General features: G+C 37.3%; 1 protein-coding gene across 2 annotated transcripts in view; it reads left to right on the top strand.

Annotated features, from left to right (window-relative positions):
- FBXL4 (F-box and leucine rich repeat protein 4) overlaps positions 1 to 27,559 on the top strand; it is a 70,066-nt gene that overhangs the window by 37,868 nt on the left and 4,639 nt on the right. For both annotated transcript variants that reach the window (XM_033103390.1, XM_033103391.1), the window contains exons 6-8: positions 2,538 to 2,751; positions 23,003 to 23,074; positions 26,930 to 27,242. In XM_033103390.1, the coding sequence (XP_032959281.1) occupies positions 2,538 to 2,751; positions 23,003 to 23,074; positions 26,930 to 27,242 (599 nt within the window). The remainder of the gene's footprint in view (positions 1 to 2,537; positions 2,752 to 23,002; positions 23,075 to 26,929; positions 27,243 to 27,559) is intronic.

Here is a 27,559-nt window from a genome sequence, read left to right as displayed (position 1 = left end):
GATTGCTAGCTTATAAATAATGAAGAAGTACGCATAACTACTATTGCACCCAAAGTAATGTAAAAATGTTACTTTTGTCATATGTCTCAGGAATAGTTTGACCCATAAAGGGAAAAATACCCTGAATCCATAGAACTTTGCTCCAGAATAGAGGTAACTTAAATTCTTCAAGTGAATTTTCATAATTGGAAGATTCATTAAAAAAAAAAAATTCATCAAATTTTTTTTTTTAACCTACCTGACATTTTGCTAAGTACTGGGTATATCAAGAATCTGTTCCAATTGCCAAAGGATTTGAGGCTGCTTATAAAACTCTATAGAAACAAATTAGTAAGGAAACTGTGGGTAAGAGAAAAACAAATAGTGGTTGAGAAGTAGAGGAGCGTGCGTTCAGCTTAGTGTGGAGGAGGCGTGTCCTGACGCAGTATGCACACACATCGCCTGCCTTTGAGATAGGTCCAGACCCTGAGTGCTGAGCTCCCTAATCGGTGCTGCCACCTGGATCCCGCGCGCCGTCCTCTGTTCCCTGTTTACTGCAGCGCTGTCCTGATGGTCCCCTTGTTTTACCCCTATTTCTTTCAGTCTGGCCTCCTCACAGAAACCAGTGATCATATTAAAAGGCAAGCAGGTTGTATCACTCCTCTGCTCAAAACGCTTTGATGATGGGGAATCCCATCTCCCTCAAAAGAAAAGCCAGTCTTAATAGGACACACACTCTATGAACTGCCCCTTACCTGAAATATCAATTACCCTTGATATTTCCTATTGCCCTTCCTTGCTTTCATTTCCTCCTTGGCATTTTTCACTCTCTAATACACTATTTATTTTACTCATTTATTTGTTTATAGTCTGTCTCTCTTACCAAAAAGTACGTAAGCTACATGAGAGTAGAGACTTTGTTTTGTCCACTGCGAACTCTCCAGTGCCTAGAGTAATGCCCGGGTCATAGTAGGATCTCAGTAAATATTTTTTGAATGAATGAATGCATGAATGAATGAATGTGTTTGATGCAAACTGCAGTTTTGCTAATATAACTAATAAAGGTAACTAGTCGGAAGGTGGAAGGAAATCCAGGAGAGAGTAGATTGAAGAGTGTTAGAGAATTTTAAGGAAGGGGTGGGCAGTTTTGTGAAATGCCTTATATTACAGTAAGTAATACAGGACTGAAGAGAAAGGCCGTTAAATTTGCTATTTAAAAGGAAAGGGTGAATTTAGGGAGAGCAGAACACATTGCAACAGATTAAGACTAAATAGTTATTCAGGTATAAATAAGATGTGTGGGCTACAGAGTAATTTGCAATATTTAAAATTTATAGCAATTGAATTTTTTTATTATTGTTTGAATGTGAATTGGCTATGCTTTAACTTTATTTTAATATTTGTGAGATGCTTTGACCTTTACAAACTGTTTTCTCATATTGTTTGATGTCCAAAACCAGGAGGCAGTGTGGTGAGTGCTGTTACATAATTCTAGTCTGCCTTTGACGACTGAGGAAATGCTGAGTCTTGGGTAATCACCTTTTCCAAGGTCACACTCTAGAAAGTAGTGGAACAGGGGGTAAAAAATCCATCTTTTGACTTAGAAGTCTAGTGTTACTTCCTTTATTTAATTAAGTGATTGATTTAGTCAATTTAATTTTGTATGTGTATTTGTAAGCTAATTAAATCATTTAGGAAACGTGGCATAAATAAACTAAGAGTATATTACTGATGTGACACTGAGATAGGCAAGAAAACGTCAGGGATGATTGGCTCATTTGTTTAAGGGGTCAGTTTGCTCAGGTGATAGTTTCATGGATTCAAATACTCTGAAACTCATATTTACTTTTAGACCATTTTCAGATGATGATTATGGACAGGACAGTTTCTCCCTCATTTGTAATGTAATTAAGATAATATTGTTATTCCTACTCTACTAAGGAATTTTGTTTCTTCCGCATTGAATTATTTCTGTATATTTTATGTGAAGCTGCAATCGAGCATCTTGTAATAATTTCAACATCAGTCTAACTGCTAAATAGTAACAGTTACAAGGAATATATCAGAACAGTACAGTTAAACCAACCCAGAAATTTTCTGTGTTGAGAGTAGGCTAAGTCTGATTTGTTTTGAAGTCATTTAAAGTTGTCACTCTGTGTGCCGCGTACAGAATAAATTATCTAGTAGTGGAGGGGTACTACTGTTTAGGGGGAAATATTCCAAGAATTTAGAGTTTTCTTACGTTTTGGTTTTTAGCTCTATTAACTTAGATGTCAATTACATGTACACACCTTCCACTTTCTTAATTTTCCACTTAGCATTAGCTGACTTTTTATATGATGTGAGTCCATTTTATCTTCTCAGGTTGATTTATTTTAGCCTAACCACACCTATTTCAGTATGCAGGAAGTGAGGATTTAAGTGAAACAAGTTTTACAATTTCCATAATGGAAAATCCATTCTTCTGAAGGTGTTTGCTTAGAGTTAATATAATTCCAAAGTACTTGCAAAAATATTTTTTAGTTTTACAAAATTCACACGGAACGTTATTTTTACAGGTTTCTGAAGGTCTGTGGATCCGAATTAGTGCGCCTTGAATTATCTTGCAGCCACTTCCTTAATGAAACTTGCTTGGAGATTATTTCTGAGATGTGTCCAAATCTGCAGGGTTTAAATCTCTCATCCTGTGATAAACTACCACCTCAAGCTTTCAACCACATTGCCAAGTTATGTGGCCTTAAACGACTTGTTCTCTATCGAACAAAAGTAGAGGTAAGACTAACTCCTCATGGACATCTTTGCTAGTGTAATAGCCAACTGAATATTTAGTTCCTTACAATTGCTCATAATAATGTGATTTCTGGTTTTTTGTTTTGTTTTTTGTTTTTGTTTTTGTTTTTTTATTATTGAAGACCTTAAAGGCCAGTTGTAAAAGATCTGTTTTGGGGAGTGTGAGGACCCTTCTCTAGTTTCTGAAGCTCCTTGCAAATATCAGGAGCCGACTGGGAGATGAAATGCGTGGCTAAGACAGCTCTGCCGTCCTGATAGTAGGGATTAATGTTAGTGTAGGTTTGTAGGGCCTCTGAAAGGCGGGAGAGAAAAACAGCTGGGTTCTCATGGCGGTCCTGGTAGACTTCCCCTAACTTTTTCGTAATTGATAGCTACCTGAATGGCTGCCTTCATGCCCTGAAGGAGACAATTAACCATATGGTCTCTTTAGGCAGTCGGGATTGGGCTGGGGGTGAATCTGATAATTCCGGTTAAGATCCTGGGTAGGAACGGTTGTCTCCCCAGGGGAATAGGTGCTATTATTTTGGTGCTGCATGTAGTCTGCTATTTCCCTAGCTTTCCGACTGATTTGATCCCTTTCATCAGAGTTAGTACACGTGGAGAGAATAATATAGATCCACCGCCAAATAAGTTCATAGCCAAGGATGAGGTATTCGAACTCTGTAGTAAAGCGGAAGTGACCAGGAGAAAAGGAGTAGATTCAGTCTGACTCACGTCCGTCATCGAGAAAGGGACATGGACCCTAACAGGGCCTTCAGCGCCTGCCACTTCCCTGAGAGGCATCTGGGTGGCAGCGGTGCAGGATCCGGTATGAGAAGCGGAAGAAAGGGGAGCAGGCGGGGCAGTGGTGGAGGAAGTATCGGGTGGCGACACGGCGCAGCGGGTTGATATGGTGGGGGGATTTGAACTAGCGGAGGTCGGGGAGGAGAGGGAAATTGGGGGTCGGAGCAGAGGGAGAAGAAGAGGTTGAAGCTAAACCTAAGAGGCGTGATTCGCCCTTAGGTGGGAAATGGGACAAGTCCCATCGCAGCTCAAAGAAAACCAGGAGGTAGAGGACCTCACTCCATTTACCCTGCCGGCGGAGGCAGTTGTCTAAATCTCGGAGAATATCAAGGTCAAGAGTTCCAGTAGGCGGCCAGCGTTCGCCATTGTCAAGCGTTTATATTGTGGCCAGGCTGCAGTTGAAAAGGAAATGAGGTGCTTAGCTTCTAAAACGGGGTAAAGCCTTCTCTTAATGAGGTCCAAAAAGATCTCCAAAGGGGAGTCCCTGGGGTAAGAGGAGTAGCCAGAGCCCATAGTAATAGTAGGGGGGCAAAAGAAGGTGAAGTCTGGACCCTCTTAATCACCCGGAGGACAAGGGAAAATGGCAGGGTGTCCCACTGTCAGTTTCTTCAGGTCCTACGGGGTCAAATCTGACTGAGTCAGAGGGTGAAATAGGGAAGACTTAACCTAAATCATCTGCCGAAGGGTAGATGAAGGCGGCTCCCCGTCTGGACCACCAAATTCTTAGGCATTGCGGAAGGAACGAGTTGCAGGAGACCAAAATTGGTCTGTTAGAATTTATTTGGCATGTTTGAGCTGCGTGAGGTCAGGCTAGAAAAGACCATAACCTCCTGATTTTTAAATAAGTTTATGCTACCTGACTATTACACAATCTTTAGTACTTTTTCAATCATTTAAAAATTATTTAGAGTCTATTGTGGGTTTTTTTAAATATAATAATAAGCAAATGTTCTCTGCACTCTAAAAATTTTTGTAATACTGTTTCTAGGTAAAGAAAAAAATAATGGGCTGAGGTGAGCTGAAATGCTGACAGGGAACAAATTAAAGAAAGGAGTAACAGGATAGGATTCAGGATAGGACTTTTGCTTGGAGCAGGAGGAAGCAAAGTGGAATTTATCCAAGATCAGACTTCGGAGTTAGAATTCCAGATGCAGTAACTTACGAGTCTTCATTGAAGTAAAATGGAATCATGTAATATATATATTGATCTACTGGCTTTTTTCACGTAATATCTCTTGGGCATCTTTCCAGATCATTACATGTACCACTTGACTTTTCCTGTGCTTGTTCCCTCTAATCCAGTTATGTTGGCCTTCTTTCTATTCCTTGAACATTCTGAACTGGTCCCAGTTCATGTCTCTTTCTCGTCTGCCTGTCTGGAATATTCTTCTGGCTTATTACATGACTGCCGTCTCGTCAACTTGATGTTCAATTTCAATTTCTTTTCAGAGATGGCTTCTTGGACATTGATAAAAGGTAGCCCCCCTTCTAGTGTGTTTCTTTCATGTCCGCTAGTTTTATTTCCTTTTTTAGCATCTTTATCACTCTGAAATTACTTGTTTTCTTGCTATTATCTGTCTCCTTACCCCAGGAGATAAGTTTCATGAAGGTAGGATCCTTGCCTGTTTTTTTCATTGCCATGTTTCTAGCATCTAGAATAGACTTGGTAAAGATTGCCCATTCGCCAAATATTTAATAAATGAATGAATAAGATAGCCAAATGACTTTTCCAAAATAATACACCAGTTGCTTTCCCACTGCAGTGGACCTTTGCCTCTCTTGAATGTTACCTTAGTCAAGGTATTCTGAAATGGAGATAATAAAAATAACAGATCTCATATGGTCATGGTGAGAAGTAAGTAACATGTAAAGTGCTTAGAGGGTACCTAGAGCACAGAAAAATCTCAATATTAGCTAATAACAGTAGTAGTAGTAATATCATCATGGCAGTTTTGCTGTATGTTTTGCTGGGTGGTGGTGGTGTGGGGGGGTCCTCATCTCTATTCTTTTGATTTTTTTTTTTTTTTTTTTGTAAATCCTTGTATTATTCTTCAAGATGTGTCTCCCAGCAAGGATTTTATTAGGAGTGCATTCATTTTATTTCATTTTATTCTTTAGTAAGCTTTTCATCTGTTCATATAGGTTTTATTTTACATCCAAGAGCATGTTATAGTTTTTTTCACTTAGCTTTTATATCTTCCTGGTTAAATTTATCTCTGGCATTTTATAGTCTCAGATATTATTTTCCCTTATGTTTAATTTTAATTGATTATTGTTAATATAAACAAAAACTTGGTTTTTGTATATTTATCCTGCAGCTGCTCACGGTACTGAATGCTTAAAATATTCTGTTAACTTTTTACTTATGTCCTTTGAATTTTCTAATGATACAGTTATGTAATCTGGAAGTAAATATACTTTTCCTTTCTTTTCCAATAGTTAAAGTATTGCTACAATAGGTAGAACTTCATAAATAATAAGGAAAAATAGCGTCACAACAGGTATACCAGTGTTATTTCTAAAATAGTGGAACTGTCTTTAATGTTTTATGTTTGTCATATTTCTACAAAAAATATTTTAGTACATATTATGTGCCAGACACTATTTAGGCACTGGAACTTAACTAATGAACTAAACAGACAATTCCTCATGCAGCTTATTAATTTTCTATGTTGTTTGATGTTGCTTTTGATAAGTAGTCTTTGTCATTCTTGTTTGAGAATATTTTATCAAAAATGTATATTTTAAGTTTTTTAAGTCTTCGTTAACACACTTGTCTTTTTTCTTCTTTTATTTATTAATATAATGCCTTACTTTAAACAGTCCTTGCATTTTAGAGTAATCCCTATATGTTTTTAATGTAATACTTAGCTAGGCTAATTTCCTGATACTTTGGAGCCAAATTGCTTGGGTTTGGGATCTGGTTTTATCACTTACTAATTGTGTTTCATTGCAGAAGTTTTTTGATACCGTGTCCTTCAGCTTTCCTTTCTATAATGTGGAGATAATAATAGTATGCATCTCAAAGAGTTGTTGTGAGGATTAAATGATTTAATATACATAAAGTGACTACAACAGTGCATGGTTCATAGTAAATATTCTTTAAGGGTAAATACTTTTTACATCTGCTTTCCTAAGTGAGGTTGAGCTGTGGTTCTCTGTTTCATGGTATTTTATTAGGTATGGGTCTAGGATTATGACAGCATAGCAAAATTATTGGGGAAACTCCCATGTTTTTCTTTGATCTGGAATAACTTGAATAAATGGGAATTGTCTGTTAAATAGAATTTACTTATAAAACCATCTCGGCGTATAGCTTTTTTTATTGGTAGATCAGTGTAGATACCTTTTTCTAGACATAGCTTTTTTTCCTAATCTATTTGATAATTTAAAAACTGGGAGGATATTTGTTATTTACTCTGTATCATAGACCCAAGTCATAAAACTCAGTCCTTACCTTGGCTTTCCCACTTAAAATATTTGTGTGCTTGGGTAAGTTACTTATGCTAAGCTAAAAGTTTATTTATTATAAAAAGAAAACTTACCCTATCGTGTAGGCTATTAAAAAGACCAAATTAGGTCATACATGTGGAAAACAAAACAAAACCACACTTTATAAATTAGATGGACTTCTGAAAATAATAGTATAGATTTACTTAGTATAGTCCTACACAATTATTTCCACCTTTGCAAAATATTCTTATAGGTCATCCTAGAGTATTTTTTTCTGTTGTGTGCTAAGAGAGATTTAGCTGAATTATCTCTGTCACCGTTAGGACTTGTTTTTGGTAAAGGGAATGTTCATTCCTAAATTGTAAGCGCCATAATGGGAGGGACCATGTTTGACTATTTATTTCTTGAGAACTGTTGCATAGAACAGTGTCTGGTCTTCAGAATAGTGAGTATACGTAGGAGATATTCAGTAAACTTGTAGTGAGTGAATGAGCAGTATCTCTGTCTTATTAATTCATTTTTTCATTATTAGATAAGTTAGCAAGCATAAGCTAAGTTTGTCTTTCTACAGAATAATCACATCTGCTAAGCAGATGGATGGGAGGATCTGCAACTGGAAAAACTTGTAAGAAAATATTTGTTCAGAATCTTTAGCCCTAAAAGATAGTGAAATATAGTCCAATTTGTTTTGTTAATTTACTTCATCAGATGTTTTTCTTTCTTTTTTCTTTTCTTTAGATGTGTTTAGGATTGAAACAAAAGATCGCTGTATCAGAGAAATGATAAGTGTCTTTTTATAACATCAACCAAAACAAAACCAAAAAATCACTAAATAAGCTATTTGCAGAGTTAGTGGTATACATTTACAGAATTTCAGTAGAAACAGAGCAGTAATTATTTGCCTAATAAAGAACAAGATACTACTACATTAGAGAGAGACAGAGTGGCCTGCTATAGAAGAGGCCCGGTGCATGCTAACAATGTCACGTCTGTGCTTGGTTGGAGAATGGTCTGTGTTGGGAGATCTTTTTAGAAGACAGGATCCTCAAGCTGAGATTTAGGCCCTATTTACTCTGGGATCCCAAAATAACTAGTGAAATGGGTTGGTAAATAGAGTAATTTCCTTTTTACTGAATTTAGTGGATCTTTTAAGGTTACATAGACAACACTTTAGGTAAAGATGGGAACTTAGGATAGGAAAGAAACTTTAGTTGCACTTAGATTCTTCTAGTATCTGTGACAAAGAAGTAAGTATAGTAGAGTTAGATATTTCATGATTGGAAGGACTTTTGTTTCAATACCTTTGGTTCTTCTCTGTTCACAGATTCTTAATATGTATGATGAGCATTGATTGCAAGTATAATTTAGCCTATATGTCAATGCATTTGTATGAGAGGAAAGCTGTAAAAATTTAACTCATGAAATAGACTTTTAAACCCTAAAAAGGAAAAAACCTTTTATTTTGAAATAATTTCATTAAAAATGTTCTATGCAAAAAAATTGCATAAAAAGTCGATTCTCCTACTGTATGCATAATTGTTTTTCCTGAACCATTTGAAAATAAGTAGAAGATATAATTCTCCTTTACCCCCAAAGGGGCATATATATATCTACAATGTACTTGTAAACAGTGGCATAAGAGAAACTTTTTAACATATTGCACAAAAAGTGTCTTTAAGGGAAGTCCTGTACATTTACTAAAACAATCTGGGTTAGTATTAGAAGTTTGGTCTTGTTTACCTTTTCTTTGGGGAAAAATATGTGTGTGTGTGTGTGTGTGTGTGTGTGTGTGTGTATATATATATATATGGAGTGGGACATGACAGGTAGCCCAGTAAGAATGTCATTCTGTTGCCTAGCAGCAGACAAGAAAGCCAAGAATGTTGTTTTTCTTAAGTTGGAGTTATAAATGGAACACCTGCATTCAATTTTGATTGCCTCACTTCAAGAATGATAGAGCATAAATTGAAAGAATCTGAAGAAGTGAAAAAACTGATTATAGGTATTGTGGGAGACTAGTATATGACCGTAATCCCTAAGCATGGTTCAGCAACTGTTTACTAGGCTGGGACCACCGTTTCAAGGACCCCCGCTGTCTTCATCTTCATGAAGCAGAAGACAACGAAACTAGTTGATCTTTACTTCTGTTGGATATCAACACTCTCTTTCTATTTTCTTTTTTTTCTGTGCCAGTTTATTTGGCAGAGTGGATATGTAAGTAAAAATTCTTACCACCCTGTCTGTTGATGAAAAGCACCTGGGCTTTCCTGCAAAAGATACATAAACTGTCTTTTGAGGAGAGTATGATTTGAGCTAGTGCCATGAATTTGCTCTCTGATACATACACAATGGTGGTCTTCTTAACTGCATTATTTGATTTAAAGGACACGTTATTATATATTGGTAAGTAGAAGCAGGGATGGCCTTTCTCTTAATAGAGTCTATGCAGCTAACAAACTCAGACTACAAGAGCAGACTGGATGGCAAATGAAAGGGGTGTTCACTTAACAGAGCCAGTGCTGATAACTCATCAAGAAGGGGAGGAGAAACTGAAATAGGAAGAACCTACTTTGGTCACCTAAATTGACTAATACGGGCTGTCGTTAGCTCATTGTCACCGAAAATGCAGTATGTTTCTAACAGATACATTTAGCTAGATAATGTATACATAAGGATGTTACTTGATTCTTAAACAGAATCAAGAGTTAAGGTTTTAATAACTCATATTTAACTTATTAACTATCACATACTAAAACTAACAAACTTTTTAAGTCTTTGACATACGTCTCCAAGCAAGAATTTATCTATAGTTCTCTTTATCCTTGTAGAAGTTCTAATGAGAATATGAGACTTTTGGGGAGGTTGGGTTTGTGTGACCTGAGCAAGAGGGCTGTGGTTCCGTCAGGGTCAAAAAGCCTCACTTGTCAGTGTAGTGAATTGGGAGGTTCATTTGTTGGGGGTCAGACTCATTAGCGTCTGCATTCATGACAGTGATCTGTAAACCAGCTATGATAAATCTACCAAGAGAGGACACCATTCATTAGAGGTAGCTGATTGCCACATTCTTTCACTGCTGGTATGTCAGAAGGAAAACCAAATTGTACTTATAAGACTTATTTGGTGAGTTTAGAAAGAGAACGCTGAGAATTATGTGACTTAAATGCTTAACAGGTTGACACCTTCATCTTAATAGGAAGAAAGAAGTACTTTTGGAGGAAGATAGATAAAGTCTTTGGACCAGTGCCTTTTCTCAGCTGGGCATCATTTAGATGGACAGTGTCAACAAACATATGCCTCAGGCACCTCTTATGTGCTTCCTTGACAGTCCAACCCTTACTCTGAGCTCATGGTCCAGAAAGAAATATTCTTTCTTTATATATTCAATAAGGTTATTGTCAAGTCCAGCGGGTGTGCAAATTGCCATGACTTTCTGACTGCATATCTGCCATCATCCCTTCTGGGTAGATAGGGAAATTCAGTTTAGCTATCTGTGACCAAAGATGTATTCCACTGTATTATTATGGGAGAGATCCACTACAATGGTAAAAACAGGTTCTGAAATGAGAGTACAGAGCAAGGCAGATGTGTGTGATTTAATCTTAGATTTTATTCTGTCACACACATGCATTTTTAGAATTTAGCAAATAATTTGAACCTTAACTAAAACTCGTACTATAGAGTCAAATTTCTGAGTGTGTGATCTAGCGTAGCTTTAACCATCTAAGTTAAGTTTAAAGAACTTTCCCTTTTTTTCTCAAAGTTATATGTTAAGAGCTTTATTAATTTATGCCGTTTATGGTCTTTAACCTTCTTCTTTTTAGAGATCAGTCAGAAGCCTAACTTTTCAACCACAATGTTGATCTTAAAGTTTAACCTGTAAAAGACCGTATTATTTTCAAGTTGTAATCATGTATAAGTACATAACTATACCATATTGTATATCTAAACTGTATAAAAGATAATTTGTAGTAGATGGTTCAAAGCAAATCTATATAACGTAATTGAATTTAATTATTCTGAAATGATGATGTTTATTTCTACCTATAGTTAGTTTCAAGTAATTTTTTTTTTTAAAGGACTTTATTGGGGAACAGTGTGTAAGGGGGACAGGACTTTATTGGGGAAACAGTGTGTACTTCCAGGACTTTTTTCCAAGTCAAGTTGTTGTCTTTTCAATCTTAGTTGAGGAGGGCGCAGCTCAGCTCCAGGTCCAGTTGCCGTTGCTAGTTGCAGGGGGCGCAGCCCACCATCCCTTGCGGGAGTCGAACCGGCAACCTTGCGGTTGAGAGCCCACTGGCCCATGTGGGACTCAAACCGGCAGCCTTCGGAGTTAGGAGCACGGAGCTCCAACCGCCTGAGCCACCATGCCAGCCCAGTTTCAAGTACTTTAAGTAGTTCTGAAAATGCTTGAACTTTTATTCTGTATTTTCCTTCTCAAATTTATTGAGATTGGATCACAGAGGCAAAAAAATTAGAGAAAGAGATTCACACATATATGTGTATTTTAAATTCCAACAACTGTGTGATTATGTTATTGGGATTCCTTGGTGGTATTTGTTACACAAATTTATGAATTTTCATTTAATGTATATACTTTTATAAAATCTCATTACTTATAAATATTGCTGATGTGTTTGAAATGCATCATGATCAGTTGAAAGTACATTTGTTTGTGATCAGGTGATGTCACTAATCTATATTTTAGCTTGTGTATGTCTGTAATACATAAAACTTGTTATATGTTTCTTTAATATACTTTCTAGGAATCATACCGTGTTTCCCCAAAAAGAAGACCTAGCTGGACCATCAGCTCTAATGTGTCCTTTGGAGCAAAAATTAATATGAGCCGGTCTTACATTATGTTAGATAAGACCTGGTCTTATATTGTAGTAAAATAAGACCGGGTCTTAAGTTAATTTTTACTCCAAAAGATGCATTAGAGCTGATGGTCTGGCTAGATCTTATTTTTGGGAAAACACGGTATTAGATTGCAGAATTCTACCCTCCTATATTAAGAATGTTATAATTAAGAGTTTCATTCTTTATTTAAGATAAGCAACAATTTTTAACTAAGCAAAAAACATTGTGAACTAGTCATAACTATAAGCCTATATTGTAAAATAGTTAACATAGTACTGCATACATTGATTTTACATGATCTCACTACATTATAAAATATATATGGTATGCATAAATATAACTCTACTAAGCCATAAATCTGGAATATGTAAAAGTTATATGTGAGTATAATAAACATTAGCTATCATTTTATTAACTATTTTTGCTTAGCACTTAGAAGTCTGGAGGATGGGAGGTTATGCAGTTTGTAGGTAGCATCTCTTAAAAGGCTGTCAATGAAAATTTGAATTTCTGCCTTGTTTTACCTGTTAATAAATTGCCTTGAAACAAGTAGAGGCATTAATAATAATTCTCTATAATTCATTGTTATCCATTGGATTTTGAAGCTGCTGAATTGGGTTACTAGGTTGATTTTAGGTGGAATGCCAAAGGATTCTTTCTTTATGAACATATATTCTACTACCAGGTGTCAGCATTCACCTAGGGTATGCTTTGATAATTCTGTAGAAGAATTTAACATGACCAGTCATTCCTTAGTGAATTTCTTTCCACGGTGACTTAAATAAGGTGGGCCTTTGTTTCAAAATTACAAACTCATGTGAAAATGAATCTGCTGCCTTGCATTATAAAAGCTACTAACTCTTTAATTATATTTTAGTTTTATAGAGTTAGTCTTATGCTTCTGTTGAATGAATTTTAGAGAACTAGCCACAGCAGAATCTGTGGACTTGGGTACCTAAAAGATATCTGAAGTCTTAAATAAGAGGTTCATAAATTTTTTTCCCTTTTTATTTCTGAATGCCTTTTCATAGTACACTTAATGGGGCTTTAATCCATCCATTTGTGGGTTCTCGATATGTAGAAAAGTGCGGGAAGTACTCATTACAGTAGAATTGTTCTCTAAGCAGGGGTTGGCTAACTTTTTCTGTGAAAGGCCAAACAGCAAATATTTTAGGCTTTGTAGGACATATGGTCTCTGTCACAACTACTCAACCCTGCTGTTGCAGTGTGAAAACAGCCATAGGCAATAAATAAATGAATGGGTGTGCCTGTGTTCCAATCAAATGTTATTTACAAAACAGTTAGTGGCTGGGTTTGGTCCCTGGGCAGTAGTTTGCTATCTCCTGCTTCAAACCTTTGAGTCTGTGGTCCCTCCAAAATCAGGTTCTTTTATATCTGGAAATGAAGAATTCGTTTGTCCTCTTTGCTGTAGCATCAGTAGCAGTACTTTAATTCTGAATACTAACAGCATAGAGAAAGAATATGCTAAAGATATTTTAGAAGGGAACTGGTTAACTGGATTTAGAGAAATTTCAGACTGATCTATGGATGTGTTTTTTGCACCTGGGGGTACCCCCGCAGTCTCTGGCTTCTCGTGAGCTCTGCCATAGGAAGTCCTGAAAGTGTTGACGTGTGCTGGCTCACCTCAGTGCTACCTGTCCAGCCTTTGGTTCATCTCTGTTTGACTCCTTGTTACATACCTCACGGCATCTCTTCCAAGGGGATCCTTGTTTTCTTCTTTAGCTGATACCTGCACCCCCCTAATATCTTAGTCTCAGCATTTGATCTCACATCTCTTAATTTAGCAAAGATGTATGATATTATTCAACATGAATCTCGTTTGTTCTGTTAGTTCTTTTTTAAGGGGGGGGGAAGAAAAATGATTGTTCTCTCTATTAAATGATTTTTTAAAATTTCCAATTTAATGTGCAGACTGTTTAAGTTATTGTAAAATATTTGCCTGAGTAAGTATAGTATGCCATGAATTCCTCTTCTACGACTTGAAATTCCTCCAGAGTGCATCTACTCTTACACAAGATATTTTCTAAACATGTGATTATTTGAATCTTAACAATGAGTTGTTGGTGCTTTAAAGTTACAACCGTTAAGGTAGACAATAAGCAGTAGATAAGGCTCCTCTAAGAAACAGTCCAGATAGATCTTACTCTTATTTTATCTTACTCTTATTTTTCATTAGACGAACCAATTCAGTAGGGAATTCATCCCAAACTATATTTCTTTACACAGTGATTTAAATAAGGTTGGCCTTTGTTTCAAAAATCACAAACTTATTTGAAGAGAGACTCTTGCTGTCCCAGCCTGGTAGTCAGTTAGAGCTAGGTAACTGTGTTAGGTGGCTGTCCAAGCCACCCCAGCGGTTGGATGTAAATGTTAGCAAGAGGAGGGAATTTGGGCCAGGACAGCCATACCAAAAAGTATATAGTGACCTGGCATTGGCTGCGCCTCAAGGTCAGAACTGAGGCACGCCTCCTTCTGGCTCTGCATCCCCCCTGTCGCATTGCAGAGCAGTGGAAGTCCGGTTCTGGATGGGGGCAGTCTGCAAGACCCTACACAGGGAAGAATAAACAGAGTGAGGGCAGGGGATTGGAGTTCAAAGACATAAATGAAAGCATATTTTTAAATAGAACAAGAAATTATGGACCATAAAGAGACTAAAACACCAATCCGTTCTGGAAAAGAACTGATTAAAAATCTAGGTAATAAATGACAGTCATTGTAATTTTTAAAAATCGATGAATTCTAAATTAAACAGAATTGCTAAATTAGAAGCGAAGTCTGAGGAATGTACTTAAATTTGTAAAATCTTTGCGTGTCAGGTACTGCTGTACGTAGTTTATTATATATAATACAAACTCACTTAACTCTGATAGCAACCCTATTTATTCATTTAGTAAATATATATTGTGCCTACTGTGTGCCAGTCACTGTATTATTTATCTATTGTTGTATATCAATTACCCCAAAACTTAGTGGCTTAAAAAAAAACCATTTATGATCTCACACAGTTTCTGTAGGTCAGGAATCTGGGAGCAGTTTGGCTGCGTAGTTTTGGCTCAAATTTTCTAACACGGTTGCAGCCAAATTATTGCTGAGGCTGCAGTCATCTCAGGGCTGGACTGCAGCTGGAGGATCAGCTTCCAAGTTCACACATGTGGCTACTGGCAGGATTCCCCTGTAGCTGTTGGCCAGAGGCCACTGTTTCTCTCTACATAGGCCTCTCCTGCCTGAGTGTCCTCATGAGATGACAGGTGGCTTTTCCCTAGTGAGCAGTGGGGGAGGGAGGAACCCAAGAGGAGCCACAGCCCTTTTATAATTGCATCATCAGGATTCTTCACAGACACAGAAATAAAACGGTAACGTGTGGGTGTGTGTATAACTTTATTATGAGGAATTGGCTCATGATAAGGGAGGCTGACATTCCCAAGTCCTACACCGTGAGTCTGGAAGCTGGAGACCCAGGAGAGCCAATGGTGTAGTTCCAGTCCAAAGACCAGCAGACTGGAGACCCAGGAAGAACTTAGGTTTCCGTGTGAGTCTAAAGTTGATGTCCTATTTCGAAGGCCATCGGGCAGGAAGAATCCTCTCTTACTTGGGAGAGAGTCAGCCTTTTGCTGTATTCAGGTCTTCGACTGATTGGATGAGGTCCATCCACATTAGAGAATAATCTGCTTTACTCAGTGTACTGATTTAAATATTAACCTCATCCCAAACACCCTTACAGAAACACTCAGCATAATATTGGACCAAATATCTAGGCAGTCTGTGACATAATATTAACCATCACAATAACCTTACATACCATCACTTCTGCTATGTTCTGTTTCTTAGAAGTAAGTCACTAAGTCCAGCTCACACTCAAAAGGAGAGGAGTTAAATTCCACCTCTGGGACGAGTATAGAATAATTTGTGGACTTAACTTTTTAAACTACTGTAGGCACTGGTACTGGGATACTCCAATGTTCATTTAATAGGAGTTCCAGACAAAAAGAGTGGAAGCAATGACGGGGAAGCAATATTTGAAGATAGAATTGTTAAGAATCTTCATCTTTCATGAAAAAAGATGTAAGTCTGCAAATCCAAATGTTCACTCAGGATGGCAAACAGAATAAATGAAAATAAATCTTTATTTAGATTGATTGTGATGGAATTGCAGAATATAAAAGATAATGGGACAAGAGCTATCAGAAGGAAAAGACATATGATTTACAGAGGAAGACAATTATTCTCACAATAGACTTCTTATTAAAATAACAAAGGCTGATAGGTAATAGGGTAATGCTTTCAAAATGATGAAAGAAGATAACGGTCATCCTAAAATTTTAAGCAAGGCTAAACTTTGATTCAATATTGAGGAGATGAATGCAGACTAAATATATTATTTAACTTTCTGTGACTCAGATTTCTTACCTGTAAATGAGAATAATGATATCTACCTTAGTTTATTTATCTGCTCTGTTTACTGATATATCCCAAGTGCTTAAACAGTGTCTAACACATGGTAGACATTCAATAAAAATGTATTTATTAGATGAGTAAATAAGTGAATAGGGTGTTGTGAGGATTAAACATACAAACAATAGGGTTGTTTTAATAATTAATATATATGGAAAGAATTTACAGCACTGTCTGACATGTTAATACTACTCAATAAATGTTTGCTGTTAAGATTTTACCACTCATGGAGGCTTATTAAAAGAACTATTAAAAATATTTTTCAACAAGAAGAAAACTTCAGGTAGAAGGTGTCATATAATAAACAGTTAGGACAGAGAAATTAATAAAGTGGCAATAAATTAAATAATTATCATGGGGGAAGAAAGAAAGAGAAACTAATCTTTCTGTATTATTTTTGAAAAGGTGAATTAAAATCTTTAAGGTGATTCTAAAATTCATATGAAAGAGCCAAAGGCTAAATAAAAACAGCTAAAAGAGTTCTGAAGACCAAGGAAAGGGTATTTTCCTTACTAGATTGATAAACTTATAAAAACTATAAAAATTAAGACTGAAGTGTTAGTGCCGGGAAAGGCAAATAGACCAGTGAAACAAAATGACCCAGAAACAGACTCACACATATAAGAGAACTTGATATATGACAGAAAGCATCACAAATTAGTAGATAAGGTAGAATCTTCAATAAATTGAACTGGGACAAGTGGTTATTCTTAAGGGGAAAAAATGAAATTTGATATCCTACTATGTATAAGAATCAATTAAAGTTGGGTTGAAAACCTAAGTGCAAAAAAGAAAAATCTTTAAAACTGTCACCAAAAAAAAAAATAATAAAAGAATATTCTTCCTTGGGCAGAGAAAGACTTTTTAGGAAAGAACAGAATACACACGTAAAGATTGATGTGACTATATTAAAATACAAAATTTCGTGTCTCAGAATATTTTATAAACAAAACAAAAAGGCAAGTCCCAGATTAAAGAAGAGATTTGTAATGGATATAACTGACAAAGATTGGTATTCAGCATAAAAAAAGAATTCTTATACATCAAGAAGGAAGAAAACAATCTAATGGAAAAATCAGCAAAGGATATGATTAGCAATTTACAGAGCAGGAAATAAGAGTGACCCATAAATATAGGAGAAGATCTTCAATCTCACCAGGAGTTATACTAAATGCAAATTGTACCATTCCATACTCATGAGATAAGCGGATGTTAAAAAGGATGAAAAGACTATATGTTGGCAAAGATGTGGAGACCCCCACACTCTTACACTGCTGGTGGGAGCACCAATTGATACATTACCCAGGAGAGGTGTTTTGCAAAATCTATAAGGTCAGAGCATACATAAACACCTGGAAATTCTTCTTCTGGTTTGTGCTCTAGAGAAATACTCTTCTATAAATGCACAAGGAAGCACTATAAGAAAGTTTATTCTGACATTCTTTGTTATGCTGAAACTTGTAAACAAACTATTCATCAAATGAGAATGTGTTGCATTTGGTAATAGTATAAAACCGTTAAAAAGTCAGCAAACCAAAGCTGTGAGTATCAACATGGACAAACCCCTCACAAACACTGTTGAGGAAGGTGCACTTGTATATGCATATTCTAACACAATTTATATAAAAACCATGTGGAACAGTATGTGCTAAATATGGAGTAAAATTATATAATCATGAGACATGTTTTCAAACAATGAAGCATGATAAAGGTTACCTCTGAGGAAGTATGCGAATGGATGGAGGGGTTACGCAAATAGCCAAGTATAAACAAAGAGGGCAGAATGGTAAGGTTTGATCGATCTGAGTGGTGGCTTATATGGAAGTTTGTTATACTGGACTATACTTGTCTGTATATTTGTGGTCCTTCATTGTAAATAATTTAAAAATAAAGCACCAAACAAGTTACATGAGTGAAGTGTGTGTGTGTGTGTGTGTGTGTCTGTGTGTGTGTGTGTGTCTGTGTGTGTGTGTGAATTTAAAATTTCTTAGCCACAAGAATATGTGGGATCCTCTAAAAATTCTCTAATATGTTCTGGATCTTGCTCATGGGAAAATCGTATAAAACAACCTTCTTATAAAGATCTGGTACTTTAATAAAAACAAACCTCATATCATTTTGATATCTGTTAGTATAAGTTAAAATAGCTAAGTATTATGGAGAATCTGAAAATTAACTTATCTTCATGTATCTCTTCTAATGTCAACATTCTGAGAGCTACATGAGATTGCCTTGGATATCTTATAAGTTGTGTTGAAACTTAAGCATAAGATTCGTATAAACTTTTTTTTTTTTTTTTTGCTTAAATGTAAAGAAATGCCCAACAGTGAGACAATTACTCTAAAGTCTGTTATTACTCTAGGGCCTGTTACAAATATTATTTTATTTCTGAATTAACTAAGTTTATTTTATCTGAAATACTTTATTTTCTCAATGAAATCTTATCTGGAGTTTGAACAAAATTTTTTTTCTTGAGAAGTTCCAACTTTGATATGTGGCTATTTTTTAAATGACTTTTTATTTGTCAATTACAGTTGACATACAATATTAAATTAGTTTTAGGTGTACAACATAGTGATTAGACATTTATATAGCTTAAGGGGTGATCACCCCGGTAAATCTAGTACCCATCTGACACCATAGTTATTACAATATTATTGACTATACTACACTTTACATCCCAGTGACTATTTTGTAACTGCCAATTTATACTTCTTAATCCCTTCACCTTTTTCACCCTGCCCACCAAGCCCCCTCCCGTCTGATAACCATTAAAATGTTCTCTGTACCTTTAAGTTTGTTTGTTTGTTGATTTTGTTTATTAAACTCCACATTTAAGTGAAATCATATTGTATTCGCCATTCTCTGATTTATTTTATTTAGCATAATACCCGCTAGGTCCACCCATGTTGTTACAGCTGGCAAGAACCCATTGCCTTCCATGGCCCCAGGGCCGTATTCCGTTGTGTATATGCACCACCTCCTCTTTATCCATTGGATTTCTTCAGATAAATACCCAGAAGTGGGATTACTAGGTTCTTGTGTCTTGTTATAGCCTTTGTTTTAAAGTCTGTTTTGTCTGATATAAATATTGCTACCCCAGCTTCTTTGTTGTTTGTTCGTTTCCATTTTCATGAAATATCTTTTTCTGTCCCTTTACTTTCAGTCTGTGTGTGTGTCTTTCAATCTGAAGTGAGTCTCTTGTGGACAACATATGTAAGGGTTTTGTTTTCTTATATGTTTTCTTATATGTTCAGCCACCCTATGTCTTTTGATTGGAGCATTTGATCCATTTACATTTAAAGTAATTGTTGATAGGTACGTAGTTATTGCAATTTTATCATTCGTATTTTTTTTTTCTTCTTAAAGAAGTCCCTTTAACATTTCTTGTAATATTGGTTTGGTGGTGATGAACTCCTTTAGCATATGCTTGTCTGGGAAGCTCTTTATCTGTCCCTCAATTCTAAATGATACTTTGCTGGGTGGAGTAATCTTGGTTGTAGGTCTTTGCTTTTCATCACGTTGAATGTTCCCTGCCAATCCCTTCTGGCCTGCAAAGTTTCTGTTGAGAAATCAGCTGACTGTGTTATGGGAGCTCCCTTGTGGGTAACTGACTGCTTTTTTTTTTTTTTTTGCTGCTTGTAAGATTCTCTCCTTGTCTTGAAGTTTTAGCATTTTAATTATGATGAGTCTTGGTGGGGACCTCTTTGGGTGCATCTTGTTTGGTACTCTGCTTCCTGGGCTGTACAAGGTTGGACAACTAAGTTTGCGAACTCATCCGAGAAAAACTGCTACATACCTCATTGATGAATATCACTATGGTCACCTTCAAAGTACTCCCCTTGGGAAGCTATGCATCAATGCAAGCACCTAATCCACCCTTCAAAGCAGTTTTCTGGGAAGGCCATCAGAGCTGTCGTCGTATTACCCTTGAAGTCCTGAATGTCATCAAAATGTCTTCCTTTCAATATTTTCTTTATCTTTGGGTAAAGAAAGAAGTCCTTGGGGGCCAGATCAGGTGAGTAGGGAGAGTGTTCCAATACAGTTATTTGTTTACTGGCGGAAAACTCCCTCACAGACAGTGCCGTGTGAGCTGGTATATTGTCGTGATGCAAGAGCAATGAATTGTTGGCAAAACTTTCAGGTCTTCTAACTTTTTCATTCAGGCTTTTCAGCACTTCTCAACAGTAAACTTGGTTAACTGTTCAGTTGGTACAAATTCATAGTGAATAATCCCTCTGATATCAAAAAAGGTTAGCAAGTTCACAAACTTAATTGTCAGACCGCATATATATTTCCTTCACAGGTTAGGGAAGTTTTCTGTCATTATTCAAATAAGTTCTCAATTCCTCGCTCTCTGTCTTTTCCTTCTGGTACCCCTATGATATGAATGTTGGTACCCTTGACGTTGTTCCAGACGCTCCTTAAACTAGCCTCATTTTTTTGGATTCTTTTTGCTGTTCTGATTGGGTGTGTTCTGCTTGCTGATACAATCCTCTGCTTCCTCTGATACAATCCTTGTCTTCCAATTGCTGATTCAGTCCTCTGCTTCATCTAATCTATTGTTGATTCCTTCTAATGTATTCTTCTTTTCAGTTGTTATATTCTTATTTCGGACTGGTTCTTTTTTGTGTTTTCCAGCTCCAATTTTAGGTTTCCTGTCTGTCTCTTTGTTGATATTCTCCCTCAGATCATTGAGCATTCTATAACCAGTGTGTGGAACTCTACATCTGATAGATTACTTGTGTCCATTTTGTTTAGTTATTTTTCTGGATCATCGTTCTGTTCTTTCATTTGGGACATGTTTTTTATCTCCTCATTTAGGCTGCCTCCCTGTGTTTGTTTCTATGTATTAAGTAGAGCTGCCATGTCTCCTGATCTTGGTAGAGTGGCCTTATATAATAGGTGTCTTGTGGTGCCAAGTGACGCAGTCTTGCTGGTCTCCTGAGCCCCATGTTGCATATTCCCTCCTGTTATACTTGAGCCTTGGTTGCTGTTGGCACATCATTGGGAGGGATTGACCCTCAGACTGATTGGTTATGAGGACTGGCGGTGACTCCAGTGGAAGAGCTGTTATGAAGGGGCTGACCCTATGGAGGAGGATTTGCTTTAGTGGGACTCTGGTGCCTGCCAAGTCTGCCGTTTGAGTGTATCAGTGTGGAAGTGGTTGGGTAGTGCTGTGTTGTGGTCTGAAGCTGGCTTCTGGATGTGTTGTTTTTAGGGCCTCTTGGGAGGGGCTCCAGGGCACACCCAGGTCAGCCACTGCCTGTGACATGCCTGGGGCTACTTGGTATGAAACTACAAAGTGATCTGCATATGGTTGCCACTTGTGCTGCAGTGGGGCTATTTGGATGTGCCTGGGAGAGGCTAAGCTGCGAACTGAGGCCAACTGCACTAGTGCCGGGCTTGAGGCTGCTTGGCAAGAGGTATGGGGCATGCTGAAGCTAGATGCTGCTTGTTTGGGGTTTGTGAAATCTTTAGCAATATTAGGAAAGAACACAGTATGAGTCAAAACAGGCTGTTTGTATGGAAAAGCCACTCAAAGTAGCTTGGGTAGGCCCATAAGTTGGGTGCGGCAGGGTTTCAGGGAATCATCAGGGCAGGGAAAATGGTGTTAGCTGGGTTGATGGAGACTCAGATGTGGCAGCCTCCTGTGCCTGCAGGCCCAGTTTTGGGAAGGGCTCAACAAAGGAACAAATGTTTTGTATTGTCATTGACATATTTGTCATCTCCTCCTCAGCTGATATTTTTCAGTTTCTGAACATTTATAAACAAAGGTTGTGTGATATTCTCTTAATTTTGTTAAATATGATGTAGTTCAACTATTTAGAAACAAATTTTGCCACATAAATTGGAGTCTTTTTTTGTAATTTATGAAGTAAAATTTAGAAATTTGAATGTTTTGTGTTGTTTTTCACAAATTTTTATTTCAAGCATGCCCTCAAATGAAATTATAGGTATTTGGAGATATTTTTAGGTACCATGATTATGTCACAGGCATACCTCTGGGTTTCTTTAGTGGTGAGACTGTTTTCATTGCACAGGATAGATGGGCTTAAGTGGCCAGAACATGATTAGAAAGTACACATTATATATGTTTCAGTCAGCATGCTGCTAGTGACAAGTGCTCAATGGTTGTAGGGATCCTTGTCAGCAAAGAGAATCCTTTGACATTAAAGTCACCAGCTCGATCCTGATTTCAGGTGACTCTATTGGCAGTTCCATCAGGCTGCAGCTGATCAGTGAATGTCAGAGCTGCCGCTTTGCTTCAGAGTGTCACCAGTCCTCTGTGGGTTTTTTTTTTTTTTTTTTGAGGGAGGGGTTGTTTAGCTTGTCTTGTTCAGTCTTAACCAGACTTTCAAATTGCTTACCTTTGGGAAATGAACTCAGGGGTCATAAGGAATATAGGTATCTTTAGGGCATGCAAACCATATACAGAATAACGACTGACATAGAGACTAGTAATGATTACCTTGACTCCAAGCCAATCAATGGTGGGAGCATCTGGGGACTCATTAAATTGCATTTGTGGTGTCTGTCACCCTGGTTTTGAGCTCTATTTCAGGAAAAGCAGTGACAGCCTTTAATGTCTAATTGACCTCTTCTCTTTGTTTCACTTTCTTTCACTTTCCATATTTGCCTCTGATGTGGTCCCTGATGGCAGCAAACAGCGCTGCTCAGCATTTTGAACTTCTGTTCAGAGCTTCAGCACCTCAGTTTGGGTAGTTGTGTAATGGTAAGTATTTGAAAATTCTTTACACTCAATTGCTTATTCTCTTTTTCTTCCCACAGGTGAATTTTATTCTGACTCACCCCTCCCCACACCCACCCACAGTTTTTCTGATTTACGGTTAACTATTGTATCCCACTTTCAAACATTTTTCTTAAATTGGAGAGTATGTCTTTGAAACACTGACATTATCCGTAAGAGCAAGAAGAGAAGTATAGTGTAGTGGAAAGAGTTTGGTTCTGCCTCACGTCAGATGTTATCTCTGACAAGTTATTTACCTCTGGATTTCTTTATAAAATAAGTTATCCATCATACCTAAATGCCAGTAGTTCAGTAAGTTTTTCACAAAGCTAATTTTAGATTTTAAGTTGGAGAATATTTCCTGCAAATGTTGATGATAGTAGAAAGATTTACTTTGTTTGTTTTTATGTTTGTTTTTCTGGCCTTACTGGGTGAGATAAAAAGGTGGATATTTGGAGACGTAGAGGAAAAACTCAGGGTTGCTAGATGGGCAGGGGTTGGGGATAAGGGGGAAGGTGAGGGGATTAGAAAACAGTCGGTAACCACAAGATGGCCGCGGGGTTTTGAAAATTAATTTGGGGAACATAATCAATAATGTTGTAAAGATTTTGTAGGGTGTCTGATGGATACTTGTCCCATTAGGGAGACCACCTCAGGGACGGTGTAGATGCCTGATCACTGCACTGTACACCTGAAGCTGAAGCTGAACAATAATGAATGTCAACTATAATTTTATATATATATATATATATACACACACACACACACACACACATATATATGTATGTATATACTTACAAGAAGCGGAGTACAGCATTAGGAATAGAGACAGTGGAAACGTAATGGCTGTGTGCAATGTCGGGGATGGTGGATGGGGGGAGGGGGTTCACACAGTGGGAGGGATATAAATGATAAACGTCTAAGTATTACTTTGTCTTGTGCACCTGAAACTAATAAAAAAATTTTAAAAAATTAAAAAGGTGGATATTCTGTATTGGAACTCATTTTTGAATTTTACTGGTTCATGAAATCAAAAGCCTAGGGACTGTTGGATTAGATAGTCTTTAAAGTCCTTCCAGATTTAAAGTTATGATTTTATGTGCCATTGAAAGAGCTCATGGGATGAGTTAAGTCTTTTTCATCTAAATTGTATGGTTTATAAATAATACGGACACTCAAGGGACTGTACAGCTCTTGGTGTTTGTGTGCACATGTGTATGCGTGTGCGTGCCCGTATGCACATTCACAGGAAATGCATCTCCCAATATAACTGACTATGAGCAATCCATTTCTCTTCACTTCCTTACCCATCCCAAGCAGATTTAGAAGATCCACAGCCATTTCAATTTTGCATCCACGTATGAGGAATACCAGAATGAGCAGGATAGTTGTAAGAGTCCAGAGAAGTTCTCCTGGTGTCCTAGGCTTGGAATCAACAGGCACAGTCACTGACCTGAAACAGATCCCATTTGAACATCTTTTGGAGCTCAGCAAAGGCTTCAGAGATGCCCCAAAGTTTGGCATTGTAGGCTGGAGAGGCCAATTATAAGGACATATTTATCTCCATGTCCCCGTAGTTTTTAATCCTGGTGGTTAGGCCTGATTAAACCCCAAGTATGAACTCAGGCCCATCCTGGTGTGTGGAAACAATCTTGGGAGCCCACTAATTTAGCAGTAGGTTTTCCTTACTTTTGGCCAAATTCTTACCTAAGTCATTTCATACATAAGCTTCTGTTGGTCCCTCTAGTGGCTCTTCTAGATGGGCCCAGTGACATTTGATTGGCAGTTTCTGTGACAAGTGTTTGCCTTTGCTTAAATCAGTATTTTTCAACTTTACCTGCCTTGAACACAATTTCCCATGTTACAACTATTAATATGTAAGGTACTATGGAAAATGCTTCTTTAGATACATAAACTTTTTAAATTAAAGTATGTAGTTACCAGTAAAATATATTATCATTGATATTGTTTGCCAGGAAATGAAATTTTAAAAATTTGACTTTAAATTCAGGAATACTAATATTTCTGATTTTGCTACTACTGTCATGATTGAAACATTTCATGCTTGTTGTGGAAACACCATTCTTCACAGCAGGAACAGCGCAGCAGGTCCAGAGTTTACGAGGACACTGACATAGACAACTGTAGAGCGGTACTTTCACACCATGTTCATCTCAGTTTTTTTCTGTCAATTGACCAAAAGCAGGATGATTCATTTCCTATTTTATATTTGACTATTAAAATAATACCAATCAGAATCATGGGTTTCAGAACATTTTTAAATTGTTTCTTTCTAAAGAAGCAAATTGGCTGCACTAATGATTAAAGCTACGCTTTTGTGTTGTTCAAGTACAGTCACTTAAGTTAAATAGTTATATTCCCCACAATCTGCTTCTCGTGGTTTTCTGCATGATTTTACCATTCACAATTCCTGAAGACCAGAACCTTAGAAATCATCATCTCTATGTCTAGTCCATAAACCTTTGTTTCTACTGAACGTATAGCCCTGCATCTGTCCATTTCTCCACTTCCACTGCTGCTGTCTTACTCCAAGCCCTTGTCGTCTCTTCTAAGCTAATACAGGCCTCTTCACTGGGCCGCCGCCTCCATTCTTACCTACCATAGACCATCTGATAGACGCAAGAGGGATTTTTGTTTTTGGTTTAATGTAAATCGTTTGTATCAGACCCTCCATTGATTTCCTTACTACTTAAAATAAAAATCAAATTCCTTTGTGGCCTGATGGCCTGACCCCAGCATTCGCTCTGTCCTCTCATGGCCTGTCCTCTCCATCACTACCCAAGGCCATACCGATCTGAGGCACCAAGCTCATTCCCGGAGGTCCCAGCAGCCACCACTGCCTCCCTCTGATCGTGCTCGCATCACCCTGTTTTGTTATTTCCACACTGATCGCTCTCGAAATTTATTTTGCTCTTTTATTTGTCTGTATGTCTTTCCCAAAAATGTGAACAAAGTCCTGTCTTTTGGTTCACTGTTATTCTTAGCATCTAGAGTGGTGCTGGCACATAGTAGTTGAAATTATGAATAAACAATAAATAAAAGGAAATAATCATTGGAAATTGTTTGCTATTTTGTTCCCTTTTGACTACTGGTGATAATTTTGACACCTGATTACAACCAAATCAAATGAATCTCTTAAAAGAACCTGTTTAAAGAACCATTACTAAAGCATATAAAGCCCGTGAACTTAAAATGTTTAATCCTTGGTTGGTAGAGGCTTATCCTGTGGTCTTGAGGTAAATCACTGGACACCTCCTGTAACTGACAATGATTAACAACACAATCGAAATTATCTTCGTGTTGTATCTTCAGTCCCCAAATGCCTCACTTAACCCCAAACTAGTATCCTTATTAGTCCTATCAGAATATTCACGTGCTATTTTAGAGCCTAACAAAGTGCACACCTTTATCAGGGAGATCTCATTTATCTACCAAAGTTGATTAATTATATATAAAATAGAAGAAGCCATGCCTTCTCAGCAAGTAGCAGCATCGAGGTCAAAATGAGAGGCAGGCAGGACCAACACGTAACCCTCAAATTCTTCATGAGGGACGGAGGATTTCAGCCTGCTTCAGGATTTAATTCATTAACGTCCTCTATCTGGAGTTCTGATAAATGGATTTTTAAGTAAGTGATTCCTCTTGCTGTTTTATGAAACAGTGGCAGATTGAGATGGGTGGGCAGGTCTATATTAATGAGAATGTGCGTATGTTTACATGGAAGCAAACAACATGAATGAGTACGAATGTTTTACTTGCTCTAAACAGTTTGTTTTTCTGAGCATCATATGTAAAAGATTGGAATTATTTGATTTCCAGATTGAAGACTATGATGTGATCGCTAGCATGATAGGAGCCAAGTGTAAAAAACTGCGCACTCTGGATTTGTGGAGATGTAAGAATATTACGGAGAATGGGATAGCAGAACTGGCTTCTGGATGTCCGCTTCTGGAGGAACTTGATCTCGGCTGGTGCCCCACTCTGCAGAGCAGTACTGGGTGCTTCGCCAGACTGGCACGCCAGCTCCCAAACTTGCAAAAACTCTTTCTTACAGCTAACAGGTCTGTGTGTGACACAGACATTGAAGAACTGGCATGTAATTGTACCAGATTACGGCAACTGGACATACTAGGTAAGGATACAATATATAAATTTATTTTAAAGCCTTGACATTAAAGCTAATCTCAGACTTTTTGCAAGAAAAAACAGAACTTCTTGGATGAAATAAAAATTTTGTCTTGATAACACTGCTTGGCTTGAAAGGAAGTACAAGATAAGTCAATTAATATGAAGAGTAATTATATCTGTGCTTAAGTAAAAGAGTGAGGACAATAACAAAATTTTATAGTTGAACCCATCAGAAAGCTCCAAATAATCATTAATTCTTGGTCGAGTAAGAAGAGTGAGAATTTATATGATCTGTGTTACCCGTTTTTATTAAGGACAGGT

This window comes from Rhinolophus ferrumequinum, chromosome 3 (genome assembly GCF_004115265.2).
Source record: "Rhinolophus ferrumequinum isolate MPI-CBG mRhiFer1 chromosome 3, mRhiFer1_v1.p, whole genome shotgun sequence".
NCBI classification, from domain to species: Eukaryota; Metazoa; Chordata; class Mammalia; order Chiroptera; family Rhinolophidae; genus Rhinolophus; species Rhinolophus ferrumequinum.
Note: the sequence above shows the minus strand (reverse complement) of the source record. Positions and strands in the feature narration are given on the sequence as shown.